Genomic DNA, 17,760 nt, shown 5'->3' with positions numbered 1-17,760 from the left:
AGCCCGATGAATAAAAGATTGAGACGTACAAATTCACGTTCAAGTTGAGCAAGTTTTGATGTTTCTGCTAGAGTTCTTATATTCCAGGTTCCGAATCGTTTCCGTATTTTCATTCCAATAGTCGTCATCAAAGGGAGCCGTTGGTTATAATTATTTGTTTCGGTTTCAGTAATCGTGTAGATTCAGATGAACGAGTGATTAGCCCATGCATCCTATACTGGTACTGGGGCTGCCAGTTAAGGCCACCAGTCAGACCTTCAGACTCGAGAATCCGAGAAAACGGTGGGGTTCTTAGCGAAGATTGAAGATGCTGTATCTTGCCTACATCCCGGGACGTCACGGAGGAAAAAGACCATCCGTGTCGCGAACCGTTGTGGATTGCTCTTAGCTTCAGATGCTCCTCTTTGACCTTACCGGCAAGGGAAGCCCTACCAGTAGCTACGCTACCGCCGGCATCGCTCTCAGGATCATTGCACCCTACTAAGCCCCCTCGCCACGACAAGGCCACAATCCCCGAGAGGGGACTAAAACTATGCTAGACACGAATGATGGAAAAATGCATGCCAAAAACAGGCAATGCATATACAAATAGGCATGATTATTAATTCTAGGTTTAAACACCCATCAGGATTGAGCCCAGTAAGATCCTGATTATAGTATACTGGAACAAACTACTTAGATGATGTTTTTTTGGGCTGACGAATGTGGTATTCTGTTACCTGTGTATGTAAGACAAACATGTCATAGAAATGGGTTTCAGGTTAATGCCACATCTTCCTCCGTCCTTTTAAAACTAGTCAAGTCTCCAAGTACGTTTGCCACCATTAAGTTGGTGGTATGGGCTCAGTTGATAGCACTTCTGACCTGCGTCAAATCCTGGCTCTGAACACAATCTCTCATAAGGAATTGTGTCAACCCTCAGAAAATGAAGAGTGAAGAGGCGAAGACATTCGAAAAATGTGTAACCGCGCTTAACAAAATAAAGCAATCCATAAAACGGCAAAGAAATGTCTCGACGGACATTAAAAAGGGTGTGCATGTACTGCATACGCAGTTTGACATGATGACCTATCTCCACCGATGTTGGCTTAAGGCAGAGAAAAAAAGGGCACAAAGGGAACCCAATGCGGTAGACACACAGACCGTGCAGCGACAAAAGCGTGCAGTAACAAGCCTAGCGGCGGAAACAGCGGAGAAAAAGCTAAAAACGAACGAATGTCTAAACCTCACCAAAGGCGCCGAAGGAAAAAATGAAGAAAAATGGGTAAAGGTAACAGACAAAAAACAAAAAGCGAAAAAAAGCCTGAAGCACCCCAAAAGAAAGCGGTAAAACGAGAAGAGAAGCCAAGGATCCGCGAGAAATCAGAAAAGCAGGAAGCAGTAAGAATTACACTCCAGGAACCCACGGAGGAAATGGATGTAAAAATATCTGGTACAAATACCAGAGAACAACGGAGAGCCTATGTCTGCATATCAAGCCAGTCAGCTAAAACTCTTCTAAAGGAGGAACTTATTCGTGTGGTCTTAGTAAGATGCAGAATAAAACTCTTACAAAATGTAAAACGCTGTTGCAGGTGCTTCGAAACAAGACTGTAAAAACGTTAAATTTACTAGGAATTCAAATCGCCGATATTATTTGGCGTTCCTTCTTTTTAACATAGATTTTTACTTTCAAAATAAAAATTAATTGTTTTAGTGGAGAACTTGATGCGCTTCTTATGAGTGCATTTCTAGTTCTAATTTTTATTTGAATCTTTACTTTCGACTTAACCTAGGTACATAACGACGCAGCGTATGTACTTTCTTATTTACTATATATTTTATATTTATATATATATTTTGGTATTATTTATTTTAATATTTTATAAAACTTGAGTTTAAACTCAATATGGTAATCGTTCGATGAAGTTGACAACAGAATTCACAAACTTGATCCTGTTCCAGTCGAACACGACTACATTAAAAAGGAATATTATCAGAAGATCCTGAATCTTTACAAGCTGTAGAGTCGACAATTTGAAATGGCCATTAAACAATTCGATCAAGAAGAAATAGTCGAGATAATGACTATTTCATCGACATCAAAGGTTGGGCACACAGATGTTTCAGCTATTGGAACAACACATTCCTCAAAAGAGTCAGCGACAACAACACGTCAACCGATGCAGTCACAACATAGCGCGAGTATAGCACGAATGATATACAAACAAGGTGCAATTTGTGTATCACTGCAGCGACTCATAGCAGGCATCAATCGTGAAACAGGCATTAAGATGAAAGCATATTACGAAGTAAATATGGCAAAAATTAAGAAGCTATGGAATGAAATTGAAGCTATTAATTTTGAAATTTGGGAATACACCAACAATCCGACTACAGTGGGATATAAAATAGATGAATACCTTGAAATAGAAGAATTGGCTCAATCAACTTTAATTTCACTAGCTTCAATGAAAGCAAATAATGAACAATCACAATAATTAATCAGTAAATCAGACAGCTCTGATAAATCACTGCCTAAGGTAACAATACCAAAATTCGATGGCGCTTATTTGAAGCGGTTTCAATTCTATGATTTGTTCACTGAAATAATTCACAAGCATGTGGGACTCGAAACTGATTCATGGTCGCCGCTAATGCTATATAGTTTGCTCCTCAAACTAGATAAGCAGACTCGCATTTTGTATGAACAGTCGCTGACTCATCCAAGAGAGATTCAGTCAATTAAGGACTTCATGATTTTCCTGGAATCAAGATTCCCGTCCATAAAGGTGATTGGCCAGCGGGAGAAGCCGTGCTCAGCAAAAACCTTTATCACAACTAGGGGAAAGGGAATCATGTCAAACTGCAAGGTTTGCAATAATGGATCACATCCACTGTACTATTGCAAAACATTCTCGTATTCAACATCACAATGTCGTATCAAGACAGTACAGAAACTTAAACTGTGCTTGAACTGCCTTCGAGCAGGTCAGGCAACAGAATGCAGAAGTAGTCGTTGCAATAAGTGCAGCAGGAATCACAATTCATTATTGCACTTGTCAGACTTTTCAAAGACACTTAACAAATCAAGTAACGCCAAATTAGATTCATCGGTTGAGAAGCCCGGCCATCAGCCTTCTACTGTAATCACGGCATTATCACCCAAAAGGGGATATATTCTTCTTAGTACAGTCAACATGAAAATGGCTACGTTAGACGGTAATTTTATTGAGTGCAGAGTAATACTCGATTCTAAATCGCAAATAAATTTAATCACAGAAAAACTATCAAGAAAATTAAATTAAAATTGCAGCTACTTTCATCACCGTTATGGAAAGAAGGAATTAGTAGAAGCAAAAGGGACACGAAATATAGTGTGACAACAAAAATTCAGTCTCGAATTAATGATTTCAATATAAATATCAACGCATTCGTGATGCCTCGAATTATCTCAGCCCAACCAACACAATGTCTGGACACTTTTGGTTGGTCAATTCCTCAGAATATAAACTTGGCTGATCCAGACTTCGCGAATCCAAATTAAATTAACCTATTGATTAGAGCAGAATTCTATCACAGTTTTTTATCCATTGGTCAAATCAAAATAGGTAAGGGTCTACCAACACTCCAGAACACGGTTTTCGGATGGATATGCAGTGGTAAAGTTAGCATTGCTTATCAAAAATCTCTTACCTGTAGCAGGTGCAGCGATGCTGACGACGAGGCATTGTATAATATATCTACTAAATGATATTCCGGCAACGATGGAAGAATCAGAGTTGTAGATGTCAAAACGAAAAACGAGATTTGGAAGCGTCCAATACATCGCCTAGCACCATTATTGTCGGAAGAGTGTTTAACACCCATGATGCAACCTGATAGATGTGATGAAGAAAAGCCTAAAAAACGAGCAAAATTCAACGTCAACTTGTTAGCCATTGCATTGCTGGTACTATTGTGGATACCACTGATATTACGGTTAGGTATCACGATAAAATTATTTTATAACACACCAGGCTTCATTTCGAACACAATGGAGTCATCAAAAGATCATAAGCAGAATGGAAAATCATAGCATATTATGACTTAAGTCCATTGCAGCAGGAGTTTGAATTCATTGAAAATGGAACCGAATCCTTAGCGAACGTATGTAAGTTAATGAAAGGATATAGTCACTGCTGGACGTTAGTTGAACAGTTCAAGACAGCGAGAAATGAATTGTTATCTGCAAACATAATGCAGATTAACAAAAGAACGAAGAGAGGCGCAATTGATTTAGTGGGTAACATCGCGAATGCAGTATTCGGCGTTTTGGACTCAGAGTACGCTAAAAATATGGCGCAAACAAATCAACAACTAAAAAATGACGACAAACTTTTGCTTAACCTTCTAAAAAACCAAACTTCGATTTTAGATTCTACTCTAAATATCATGAAACGAATCCGCAGCATTATCAAACAACCTATGAATTAACAGTCAAGCGATTGAACGATGTAAAGGCGATTTAAATTTAAATTTAAAGCTCCACCACCTTTTCGCTGCGATTTCAATTCAATTACTTAGTGTAACAACAAGTATTCAATTTTACGAATCAGCAATTTTAGGAATGTTGACCGACACAAACCATGGAAAATCAGTCCACTTCTCCTGACGCCAAAACAACTCATGAATGAGGTTACCACAATGAGGGAACATCACAGGTCAACAATGCAGTTGCCGGTTAACATGAGCAACATTTCAGAACTATATTCGCTAATGACATTCAACAGCGGTTTATTTGATACTAAAATATTGTTTCAAATAACTCCACCACTAATCAATCCTCAGTCCTTTGATTTATTCGCGGTTATTCCCGTTCCAGGGATCATAAACGGAGAATACGTGACAATTACACCATGCACGTCTATGATGGCATTTAATACTCATAGGAATGGATACTTTCCGATTTCAGATATACAGTTTTTACAATGTGTTCAGATACGCAAGAAATATATTCTCGTGAATCAGGCAAGTGCGCTTGCGAAGTAAATCTATTTAATAATAGTACATCATCCTGCACTTGGCAAAGTTTCATAAGTACTACTTTATGGGTCCAGTCTATTCCACAAAATCATTGGAATGCTCATCGCAAGAAAACCTGTAAAGCTAAACGCAGTATGTGACAATCAGCATTCTGAGGTGAAATTGCAAAATACAGGTTTACTTGAGCTCCCACCAGGGTGCATACTCACACATAACACGGCAACAATAACCAGCCACTACACAATGCCTACTCGCTTAAAATATTCTCACACTAGTTTTCATTCGAGCCCAATAGTGACATCAATCCCTCGGCAACCATCTCTAAGGTTGGAAAACATTGCCACGGAGATAGCTAATGATGAAATAACTGAGTTGAAAGCATCCTTAAACATGATAAGGTCTCAGGAAGAAATGCCAAACCATACACTATTGCAGCACCAACATCGTTTCATTGTTAAATATATGGCACTTGGTCTCAGCGTGCTCATATTCTGCAGCATAATCGGTCGATATTTATTTAGAAGAAATATACAACTTCGCGTGGTACTCCTCACCAACAACCACAGAGACGAATTCAGGATCAACATGCAGCATCCGAGTTCGAAGTAGCAGATTAGTTAGCGTCAACCGTGTGCAGAACTTGGACAAAATAATAATCAACATAATATATAACGAATCATTCATTTTTATTTAATTAGATTTATTCTATTATTTTGATGAACATCATATATTAAAAACATTTGTGTTAATTTAATTAGACTTATTCTAGTTGTTTATTTTATTGTCAAAGCGAATTTTTATTCTCATAATGTTAATGACTTGAAGTCTTAGCCTTGAACGGTGGGTTAAGATATCAACATGTTTTAAAAAAAAACAACAACATTTGTATATCACACGAGCACACTTTGCTCGTCATAGGAAATAACAGATAAGCCATGCATTTGGCATGTGCAATATTTTAATACAGAACATTGTGAGGAATGAAAATTTGTTTGTGCAAGGTCAGTATTATAATTATTAATATAATAATTACGTTTCTAAAGCAAGCTAGTATATGGACTTAGTTCAAATTTGAAAGAAAATAAGTTTATAAGCATATATAAGGAAATTACGCAAGTAATATTCCTCACTTCTTATTCGTAAAATGCATACAATTTCTATGAGAATTGTGACCGTTCCCACGACTAAGCTGAGCGATAGCTAATCGCTAGTTTAATGCAGCTTAAAGTAAAGGACAATATCGTGGGAATTGTATATGTCTACACCTTGCCACCTCCTTAATTTTTTAAATGCTTCGATATATAATTGATCATTGAGATTAATTTTTGTGTTTTTTTTCAAATTTCTTATGATGGGACTAGCTATTGAAAAATAATTTCTAATAAACTTCCTATAATAACCTGTTAATCCCAAAAATGATTTAATTTTCGTAACAGATTTAGGAACACACTAATTTTTTCTGGGTTGGGTTTTATACCACCATTAGTAATAATACGCCCTAAAAATTTGGTCTCTTTCGACAGAAATTTACATTTGATAATTTGAACCTTTAAGTTATATTCATTTAATCTGTTAAAAATTTTTTGTAAATTTTCAAAGTGTTCCGGTAAAGAAGTTGAAAACACTAAAATATCATCCATAATATGAAATATCATCCATATAATTATAGTACGTAATTTATCATTCGCTGAAATGTGGCTGGCTCATTTTTGAGTCCCAACGGCATACGCAAAAACTCGAAATGTCTGCGAGAGGTGGAAAAATGACAATTTCATCCATCAATATCTGATGGAAACATTTCGCAATGTCTAACGAAGTGAATTATTGGGTTCTTCCCAATTTATCAAAAAGAGATTCAATATTAACTTATCGTCCACCGTTATATCATTTAATTTTCTAAAATCGATTACTAATCTCTACTTTTATTTATTATAATTTTCAGCTTTTTTCTTCACTATCCATACAGGAGAGTTTTATGGGCTAATAATATTTTGATTTGACATTTCTTCTATTTGTTTATATGCTGACGTGCTTCAATTAATAAAGATAAATGAAAATAAAACCTTCTTGCAGCGCCAGAGAGAACCAGGTCGACCTGATTACTTAGCTGGAATGGACAGAAAATTGGTCGAAAAAGAGGAAAAAGAGCGTCTTTGAAACATTTAGGAACAAAAACGTTGTGGTAATTATTGTTTATCCTTAACTGCTACGACGTTATCTCATCAAGAAAATTTATCTTCTGATTCTGAAATAATGGATCTACAAGAAAATTTACCCATCCAAACTGGAAGTGCACAGTCCGATACTAAAAAAACTTCTATGAGGAAAAATTTTATCACTCCAAAGTAAGTGGCAGCTTTAGATAGGTTTCAGTTCAGTATGAGAAATTCTGTATTTATTTTTGAAGCTACTATTGAGGCACTTGGATACAATACTGACGAATTTCCTATAAACAAGTCCCCATTCAAAGAATTCGCACAGAAAAACGAAAACAGCGTGCAGAAATTATTAACGTTGATTTCCAAAACGAAGTACCAGACACTGTAACTATCTATTGGGATGGCAAACTCTTGCCGGCTTTAGATGTGCGCAAATGTGGAGAAGAACGTCTTCCGATTGTTATTTCGTATGGTGATAAAACACATTTTATTGCGGTGCCAAAATTAGACAACTGAACAGGAAGTGAATAGGCACAGACAGTTTGGAATGCGGTTATTGACTGGAATATCGAAGATATAATAAAGTGTAACTCCTTTGTTGTGATACTACTGTTTCAAATACTGGTCGTATTAATTGTGCTTGTGTGCTTCTCGTACAAAAATTTAATCGAGATATGCTTATTTTTGCTTGCCGCCATCACATCTACGAATTGATATTAAAAGGCGTATTTGAAGCTAAAATTAATCAAGTTACTAACAATCCTAACATTCCATTATTCAAAAGGTTGCAAGAAAACTGGACAAATATCGATCCTAAGAAATTACAGTATCCTACAGAAAGATTATCTTACTGAATGCTTTAGAAATTGACAAACTGCTGAAATTTTACTGAACTGAATTGACTAAGAAAATTGTTAGAAACGACTATAGAGAATTAATAGAGCTTTCAATAATATTCCTTGGTGGAGATACAGAAAAGAAATTTAAGAATCGACCTCCAGGTGCCATGCACCAAGCGCGATGGATGGCGAGGACAATTTATTTATTAAAAATTTCATTACTTAGCTCTCAATTTAGAATGCCTAACAAGGATAAAACGGCTCTGTTAGCCGTCTGCCTGTTCATCGTGACATCCTACGTCAAACCTTGGCTGCAATGTATTTCAGCAGTAAAAGCACCTTACCAGGATTTGTGTTTTGTAAAGACCATGAAGGCTTATGAAACAAATGACAAAATTATCTCAAAAACAGTTAAACAAAAGTTCTGTCAGCATTTATGGTATTTAATTGATGAAGTGGCTGTCTTGTCCCTATTTGACGATGATTTCAAATATAGTTAATAACTTAGCCAAAGAAAACCCATCAGCCCACAGTAAACGATCTACCCCTTCAAAAGATAAACTTTGTGGTTCACTTTACGAGAAAAACATCGATGACTTTATTTCATTCAAAAGCAAGGCTTTGTTTAATCGACTCAAAATTGATGAAAGTTTTCTCAACGAACGTCCTACTTCATGGTCTAGTAATGCTTCATTTCAATATGCCAAAAACAAGGTGCTGACACTGAGAGCAGTTAATGATGCAGCAGAAAGAGCGGTTAAGTTAATACAAGACTTTCATCGCAAAATCATTGTTGAAGACGAACAAAAGGAATTTTTACTACGCTGCGTACAAGAACACAGATATGTTTATCCTGACTGTAACAAACAAACCCTAAAAAGAAAATTAAATAATTAACATCATTTTAATAATAAATACTTAACAAATATATGATACCGGTAAAATAGTGTTTTATTTACTGAATAAACATGAAGGTCTTAAATGTCTTCTATAGTTTCAATACAAACTTTCTGTTAAAAGTTTGGGATAATATTTATTATTTTAGTTTCTAGTATCAAATAGAAAAAAATAAGAGGTATGCGTATTTTAAATCGAAAAAAAAAATTTCGCCCTTATACCCACCATAATATACATACTTAATTTTTTTTTTTATCTTTCCTTCATCTCTTTTTATTTTTTATATCAATTTTAATTCAACTTATTTCAATAGCAAAAAAAAAATAAGTAAATTTTATAGCAAACCTGCTATTTGCATACAAAACCACGTATGCAAATGAGTAATTCAAATCCTCCCCCAGAGAGAAGACATACAATAAGCATTCCAAACAAACGTAATGCTTATCTAGTAATAGACGTATCAAACAAGTTGCCCCCAGAAGACTACACAAACCGATAAAAGCTTACCAAACATTGAATCTTCAGCAGCATCGCCTGCATTTTCCGACTTAACGAGTCCAAAAATAAAACTAAAATCCAAACAGGCATGGAACGCTATGTCAATATTAAACGAAAACTTAGTCCTCAAAAAAGCAACTTAAGAGGTGCTAAAATAAACAAAATTAACAAAGATAGTGCCGCTCTTATACCCGCTCTTCAAAACCATTTGGGAAACAGAAACTTATCCTTCTGACTGTCTTCATGGCATTGTAATCAAAATACCCAAGAAAGGAGACTTAAGTGACTGTAACAACTGGCGCGGCATTACGGTTCTAAGTTCTGTGATGAAAATATTTATGAAAATTATTCTAGAAAGAATGGTAAAAGTTGTTGAAGTACTATTACGACCAGAGCAAGCGGGTTTCAGAAGCGGAAGATCCTGTGTTGACCACATTAACAGTCTTAGAATTATCATAGAACAATCTATAGAGATGCGATCCCCTCTTTATCTATTTTTCATCGATTTTGAAAAGGCGTTTGATTCGTTAAATCGAAATTGCATATGGGCAGAGTTGAAAACTATTGGTGTCCTAGCTAAAATAGTCTCAGTAATTGCATAAAACTATGATCAATTTAAGTGCCAGTTTTACACGACAACAAACTGTCACAGCCCTTTTGTACAATTTCTGGCGTACGTTAAGGATGCATCCTTTCCCCACTGCTATTTCTAATTGTGCTTGACGCAGTGGCCAAGAAAGCAAATAAAGGAAAGGTACGAGGTATTGTATGGAACCCACTGTCACCGAACACTAGGCTAGAGTGTTTGGACTATGCTGATGACAAATGCGAGTTGTCACATCGGCTTGATGATACGCAACAGAAACTTAATGACCTATCTTTTGAGTCGTACAAAGTCGGACTAAAAATCAATGCACAGAAAACAAAAGAAGTTCGAATAAACAATCGAATTGACGAACCTTTGAAGTTGGAAATGGAGACCATTGAGCGCGTAAATGAATTCCAGTATCTAGGGAGTATTGTGTCTAAAAATGGAGGTACAGCGCAAGATGTGATAAGAAGAATAGAGAAAGCCCTTGGTGCTTTTACAAGGCTTTGTAAAGTGTAGAGCTCCACTACCTATAGTTTAAGCACAAAGATAAAAATCTTTATTTAAAGCATGCGTTCTTTCAGTTCTCCTGTATGGTTGTGAAACCTGCAGGGCGATTCCACTAATCGCTATCGCTAAAACTCCAATCTCTTCGCTAAAATTCTTAAATAAGCGATTCGCTTATTTTAGGAGAATTAGCGATCGTGCGATTCTGCTAACACAATCTCTTCGCTAAATTTATCCGGCGATGCGGAAAATGCTGAAATGCACTGAAATGTCAAAATAAATACAAAAATTGTCAGCTGTTGGACTTATAATTTAAATTTGAATTTAAATTTAAAAGCACATACTTCAACAAAAAATATTTAGCAATTGCGAAATTAAAATTAATATTCAATTAATATAACATTGGTGTGCGAATTAATTAAATAATGGACTTTTTGATAAGAAGGAGATTTGTTTTTTCTGGTTATGTGAGAGATTCACGGAATCATTTACATTGGAAAAGAAAATGTTTGCGGAATTCTACAGACCCCTTCGCTATATCTGATGCGCGTTTTATTGAAATATTTCGTCTTTCGAAATATTTATGTAAGCTTTTCTTGGCAGAAATAACTCCGTACATGGTACCGAGAAGACGATCAGATGGAATTTCAAGGGACATACGCGTACTTGTTGCATTGCGCTTTTTTGCTCAAGGTAAGTTGATATTTAATAATTGCAAAAAAAGTGAATCAATTATGTTAATTTATAGGATGTTATCAGCGTTGTGTGGGCCAAAGCTCTTTGTTAAATGTTTCTCAGGCAGTTGTTAGTAGATGCGTTAAGCAGGTTGCAAATATAATGAATCGGTATTTTGTAGTAAAGTACATCAAATGGCCCAGAACAATTCAGAAATTATGCGCTATAAAAGAGAAGTATATCTTCGAAATCTTGTGTTAAAATACAATGTAGTTAATCGACAATTATTTGCAGATTTTATGAAAAGTTTCGGTTTCCAGGGGTAATTGGTGCAATTGATTGCACTCATATAAAAATTAAAACCCCGAACTTAGCTATTGAGCATGTGTATGACTGCAGAAAAGGAGGACATTCGCTAAATGTTCAAGTGGTATGATTCAAATTTAATTTATTTACATACTATAATAATACGCATTAATTTTAGGTATGCGATTATAATCTAAAAATTTTAGATTGTAATGCTCGCTTCGGCGGCACTGCACATGATGCATCCATATGGAGAGCCAGCGCCTTACGAGTGCTTCTTACTCGAAAGTACGAAAATGGGGACCGAAATTTCCGGTTAATAGGTAAAACTTGATTGTACATTAATTTTTTTGAGAAACTAATTCTGTTTTAATTTTTAGGAGATAGCGGTTATCCCCTCTTACCCTTTTTGATGACACCTGTTCAAGGAAATAATTTGTCGACGGCACATAACAATTATAATGTGCAACATCGAAAGGCGAGAAATTGGATTGAGCGTTGTTTCGGATTATTAAAAAGTAGAATTCGTTGCTTTAGTAGCGAAAGAACTTTAATGTATGATCCTGAAACAGAGGGCAAAATTGTTAATTCATGTTTGGTTCTACATAACTTCATTATTACACATAATATAATGAACGAAGTTAATGATGTTGACTGCGCAGAAAACACGGACGAAGAAATAAATGAAGATAATGACTTTGAAGCACAAGAACCCGTCCCTGAAGCGTTTCTAGTAAGAGAAGAAATAATCAATAATTATTTTCAATATTATTTGGGTTTTATTTAATTGACTTTTTATTAAAAGTTTAAATATATATTTATTTATATTGTTATTTTCGTTTTATTTATACAGTCTCATAAGCGCGCGCAAAAAGTGTTCACTCCGTAACTTTTGTCTTTTTTGACTAGAAATAGTTAAATTTAAATTTCAAAGTTATGATAATTTGAACAATAGACCTTAAATAAAGGAATCTGTGAAAAAACAGTGCCAGTGGACGGTGTTAATCAGTTTTTTTTTTGTAATATAAAAAATTTTTGTTAATCAAATTAAATTTTAAGTTTGCAAAGAAATAATAAAACCAGCACAAAAAAATCAAAATTAAGTTTTGCTCAAACAGCTGATAGAGACAGCATATGATCGAAAGTAAGAAATTATATTTGTAGTGTTGCCACAGTGTAACTTTCAAGAATTAAATTTAAACACATAAACAAATATTACATATTTATTTTTTCAACTATTTTACTAAAAGTAAAATAAAACAAACTTATATAAAAATAAATAAAAATAAATAAATTTACTTATTTATAAATTTGTAACAAGTGTATGAGTAATAGTGCTACACGGCGGCACTCTCAAATCAGTGAAAATGGCCTAAACAGCTATGTAATGCTTACTTCAGACGACATTAAAATAAATAACCATCCAACAGCCAAACATCCAAACAAAACAATGTCCGAAGCAAATATAGCAAAAATAGCTAGTGAAATTGCCACAGCCAATAAAATGAAACTAAATAATAACTCATCACAATCGCTAGGAAATGATCAACCTACGAACTCGATGCAGTCCCTTAAGATTAATGAGCTTGAAGACAGCATAAAACATCTTACAGAAAAGATCAAGTCATTAGAAAAAGGTTGCGAATCTCTACTAAGAGAAAATGAAAAGCTTAAAGCTGAAAAAAATATACCAATTCCTGTTAAAAAGAAAACCAGTACTAGTGCTACAATTATAAACGCAGTACATAAAAAAGTTGCGAGTAACAGTAATTCACCCCAAAACGGTAAACGTGGGCGTTCTAGTCCTGTAAATGCACAGCGAAAAAATAAACAAAAAAAGCTTGACAGCTACTGGCTTGCAACACCTAACCGTTTTGAGGTTCTAGACAACCCTGACGCTGATAATCAGGAAGAAACATCAGAACAAGCGGAATTAATTAAAGAAAGTAAAATTCCTAAACCACCACCAATATTTGTAGCGGGTGTTGGTAACATTCAACCATTGCGGGCACTGCTAAATGATGTGGCTCCAAATGAGTTTGTACTCAAAATTTTAGGTAATAATGAAGTCAAAATACAGCCCAACACAGCGGATATCTACTCAAAAGTTACCAAAGCTCTTGCAGAAAAGCAGACGGAATTTCATACTTACAAACTAAAGCAAGAGAGAAGCTTTAATGTAGTGTTGAGGGGCCTACATCCATCAATACCTATTGATGAAATCAAACAAGATTTAATTAATTTAGGCCATGAAGTAGTCAATATCAGTAACATTCGACATCGTGTTACAAAAAAACCACTTCCTCTGTTTTTCGTTGGACTAAAGCCCTCAGACAAGGTGAAAACAATTTACAACTGTACTGACTTGCTGCACACAAAAATTTCCATTGAAGCGCCTAAAAAGAAGCGCGAATTGCCGCAATGCACTCGGTGCCAACGATATGGTCATACAAAACATTTTTGTAATCATATGCCACGCTGTGTTAAATGCCCTGAAAACCACTTATCCTCAGATTGCCCACGCAAATCCCCCGGTAATGATGTATGGTGTGTTCTTTGTGAAGGTAATCACCCGGCTAACTATAAAGGGTGCACAGTTTACAAACAACTCCAGAAAAAAGCGTTTCCAGCCCTACGTAGAAAAATAACAACTGATACAGAAAGGCAACAGAACACCAAATTGAATGTAACAAGCCAAACGTATGCAAATGTTGTTAAATCTAACAATATAAACACTCAAGAGCACGTAAACTCAGCTCAGCAAAACGATTTTCCTGAGCTTAAATCAATGCTCAAAACGGTTATGGAACAAATGAGCTCTATGCTCAACCTCCTAACCGCATTTGTCGCTAATACATCCAAATAATGAGTAGTCTAAATATAGCTATTTGGAACGCTAACGGGCTGACCCAACACATTTGCGAAATTAAGACTTTTCTTCTTGACAAAAACATTGATGTTATGCTTATTAGTGAAACTCACTTTACATCAAGAAGTTATCTGAGGCTTCCATATTACACAATGTACAACGCAAACCATCCTTCTGGTAACGCCCGTGGTGGCGCAGCAATAATCATAAAAAATAATATTGACCACTCATTTCTCACCAATCATAATGAAGACTATCTACAATCAACAGCCATATCAGTACGAGATATATATGGTGAAATAACTATTGCCTCTATATACTGTCCACCTAATCAACCAATTAAAAGTCATCAATTCGCAAATTATTTCAAAACGCTCGGGCCCAATTTCGTAGCAGCAGGTGACTTTAACGCCAAGCATACTCATTGGGGCTCAAGATTAATAACACCCAGAGGACGCGAGCTATTAAAAACGATACAAGAAAGCAACCTATTTCACCTTTCTACTGGCGAACCCACTTACTGGCCGACAGATCTAAATAAAACACCAGATGTCATTGACTTTTGCATTTGTAAGGGTGTACCCATAAATAATCTAACCTTGCGGTCGTCGTTAGATCTTTCGTCTGACCACTCTCCTCTTCTGTTAGAAATTCATTCGAATATCGTTTTAAAAACTCCAGAACTTAGACTTCACAACAAAAGAACTGATTGGGCTATTTTCCGTAGTTACATTAGCGAACACCTCTCGACACATATTCCTCTTAAAACTAATCATGACATTGAAGCCGCAGTAGAACAATTCAACAAAATTGTACAAAAGGCAGCTTGGTCTGCAACTCCGTCTACACAGAATTGTAGGACTGTACATCTAGACAAGGATATCAAAGAACAACTACTTGAAAAACGTAAATTACGTAGGGTTTGGCAGATGACGAGAGATCCTAACGATAAGAGGCGCCTGAATGTAGCCACTAAAAAACTCAAAATAAATCTAGAGGCAAGAAAAAATGCAAGCATTGCAACTTACTTAGCAAGCTTGTCTTCCTCTGAGGCCACTGAGTACTCCTTGTGGAAAGCCACACGCATACTTAATGCACCAACATCGCATATACCACCAATAAAGATGAGTAATGGGCAATGGGCTAAAACTGATGCTGATAAAGCGAAAACTTTTGCAGTGCATCTTGGTAAAGTCTTTCAGCCACGCTGCTCAAAAAATAATCTGAAAGACTCTGAAGTTGAAGCTTTTCTTCACACACCGCATCAATTAGACTTTCCTATTCCTAGGTCTTTGACTCGTGAATTAAAGTGGGTCATAAAAAACAAAATTAAAACCAGAAAAGCTCCAGGATATGATCTGATAACCGGAAAGGTGCTACATGAGCTACCAGATGTGGGTTTTAAATTCATAAACCAATTGTTCAATGCAATTTGCACCTGTGAACACTACCCAGCTCAATGGAAAGTCGCTCAAATTATATTAATTCCAAAACCCGGTAAGCCCGTCGAACTTGCAACATCTTACAGACCGATCAGCTTACTTCCTGTGTTGTCAAAAGTATTTGAGAGAGTATTCCTAAAACGTCTAAAGCCAGTTATCGAAAATAGATGTCTGATTCCCAACCACCAATTCGGGTTTCGCGAACATCACTCTACTATTGAACAAGTAAATAGAGTATACAACTTTGCAAGACTTGCATTGGAAAATAAAGAATACTGCACAGCAGCCTTTATCGACATAACACAAGCATTCGATAAAGTATGGCACACTGGACTTCTCTACAAATTAAAGTTACAACTCCCGCATAGCTACTTCTCCGTCTTAAAATCATATATACTAGATCGGCACTTTATGGTTAAAATGAATAGCTGTCACACTGAACTTTTTCAAATAGAGGCTGGAGTTCCCCAAGGAAGTGTGTTGGGTCCTACTCTATATACTCTGTTCACAGCAGATCTCCCACTCAGCGATAAAACATACACTGCAACATTTGCGGATGATACTGTAGTGATGGCGAAACACGCAGATCCTGTAGTAGCTTCACAACTTTTGCAAAGTAATCTGAACGATGTCAACGCATGGCTAGACATTTGGCACATTGAAGCTAACGATAACAAATCAGTTCAAACTACTTTTACACTCCGCCACGGTACCTGCCCTTCCGTTAGACTGAATGGCCGTGAATTGCCGCAAGCTGAAAACGCCAAATATCTAGGTGTACATTTTGATCGCCGTCTAAATTGGCGTCACCACATCTTTACAAAACGGAAGCAGTTAGGACTAAAGCTACGCTCACTTTACTGGCTACTTAATCCCAAATCCAAATTATCGCTACAAAATAAAATACTTTTATACAAGGTCGTCTTAAAGCCAATCTGGACGTACGGTATACCCATCTGGGGTATAGCAGCGAAGTCAAACCTAGATATGATTCAGAGGTTTCAATCAAAAATACTACGTATCTGCGCCAACGCCCCATGGTTTATCCCGAATAACGTCCTACATCATGATCTTGGCATCCCTACTGTGTACGAGTCAATACAGCAGATAAGCAGCAACTATCACTCACGACTGGTAGTTCATCCTAACCCCCTTGCCGCAGGCCTAACGAGGGATGCTTTTAACATTCGTAGATTAATACGCTATGCAACTTCGGATTTGCCGAGCAGATTCTAAAAATTGTAATTCTTCATAAGGCGGTGATTACCACTGGGTAGTCCCGTACATGCCAATCTTATATTGTTATTGCCATAAGTAGTACTTATTATTCATGAATAGAATAGATTGTATTTAATAAAATGAAGTTTAAAAAAAAAAAAAAAAAAAAAAAAATATTGTTATTTTAATATTATTTTATTAATAATAAATTGTTATTATGACCAATACTCAACACTTTTTTATTAATACTCTGGCCTTAGGTCGTTAATTTAACACATAAAAATTACACTTATAAATTTGTGTTAAATATTTAATTGTATTTCAGTTTTTATAAAAACTTATTTGTATTACAAATATTTGGGTCTACTTCGTAGACCATCTTCAATGCCCAACGAGGAAGAAAAACCTTAAAAATAAACAATAATTTTATTAATAAAAAAGCGCAAATTTCCACATCACCCCTGAGATATTGCACATAATGCGTTAACCAAATTCTTTTATATGGCTGGTTCCCCAGTAGTCCTATCCACCATAAAAAGCTTACATTAATTCTATTCTATGTATTAAAATTATTAATTGCATCCGCTAACAGTTTTATAACATCTGTATGCTCTTTAGTGGCCTGCACGCGTTCGTCCGCAATCTCCTTCTCTTGTTTGAGCTTTCTTTCCTCCAGCTCAAGTCGACGCTCCTCAAGCCTCAACCTTTTCTCCTCTAACTCGACGAACTTTTGGTTGGTCTGTTCTAATGAGGGATT

At 36.0% G+C, this 17,760-nt stretch overlaps 1 protein-coding gene across 1 annotated transcript; it reads left to right on the top strand.

Annotated features, from left to right (window-relative positions):
• Positions 1 to 8,482: 8,482 nt before the first annotated feature.
• On the top strand, positions 8,483 to 12,363 carry LOC119665693 (putative nuclease HARBI1). Its single transcript, XM_038074926.1, has 7 exons — positions 8,483 to 8,861; positions 11,019 to 11,186; positions 11,242 to 11,404; positions 11,463 to 11,598; positions 11,653 to 11,797; positions 11,855 to 12,207; positions 12,328 to 12,363. Exons 1-7 carry the CDS (start codon positions 8,483 to 8,485, stop codon positions 12,361 to 12,363), a joined length of 1,380 nt encoding a protein of 459 aa, XP_037930854.1.
• The last annotated feature ends 5,397 nt before the right edge of the window (positions 12,364 to 17,760 follow it).

This window comes from Teleopsis dalmanni, chromosome 1 (genome assembly GCF_002237135.1).
Source record: "Teleopsis dalmanni isolate 2A chromosome 1, ASM223713v2, whole genome shotgun sequence".
Taxonomy (NCBI): domain Eukaryota; kingdom Metazoa; phylum Arthropoda; class Insecta; order Diptera; family Diopsidae; genus Teleopsis; species Teleopsis dalmanni.
Note: the sequence above shows the minus strand (reverse complement) of the source record. Positions and strands in the feature narration are given on the sequence as shown.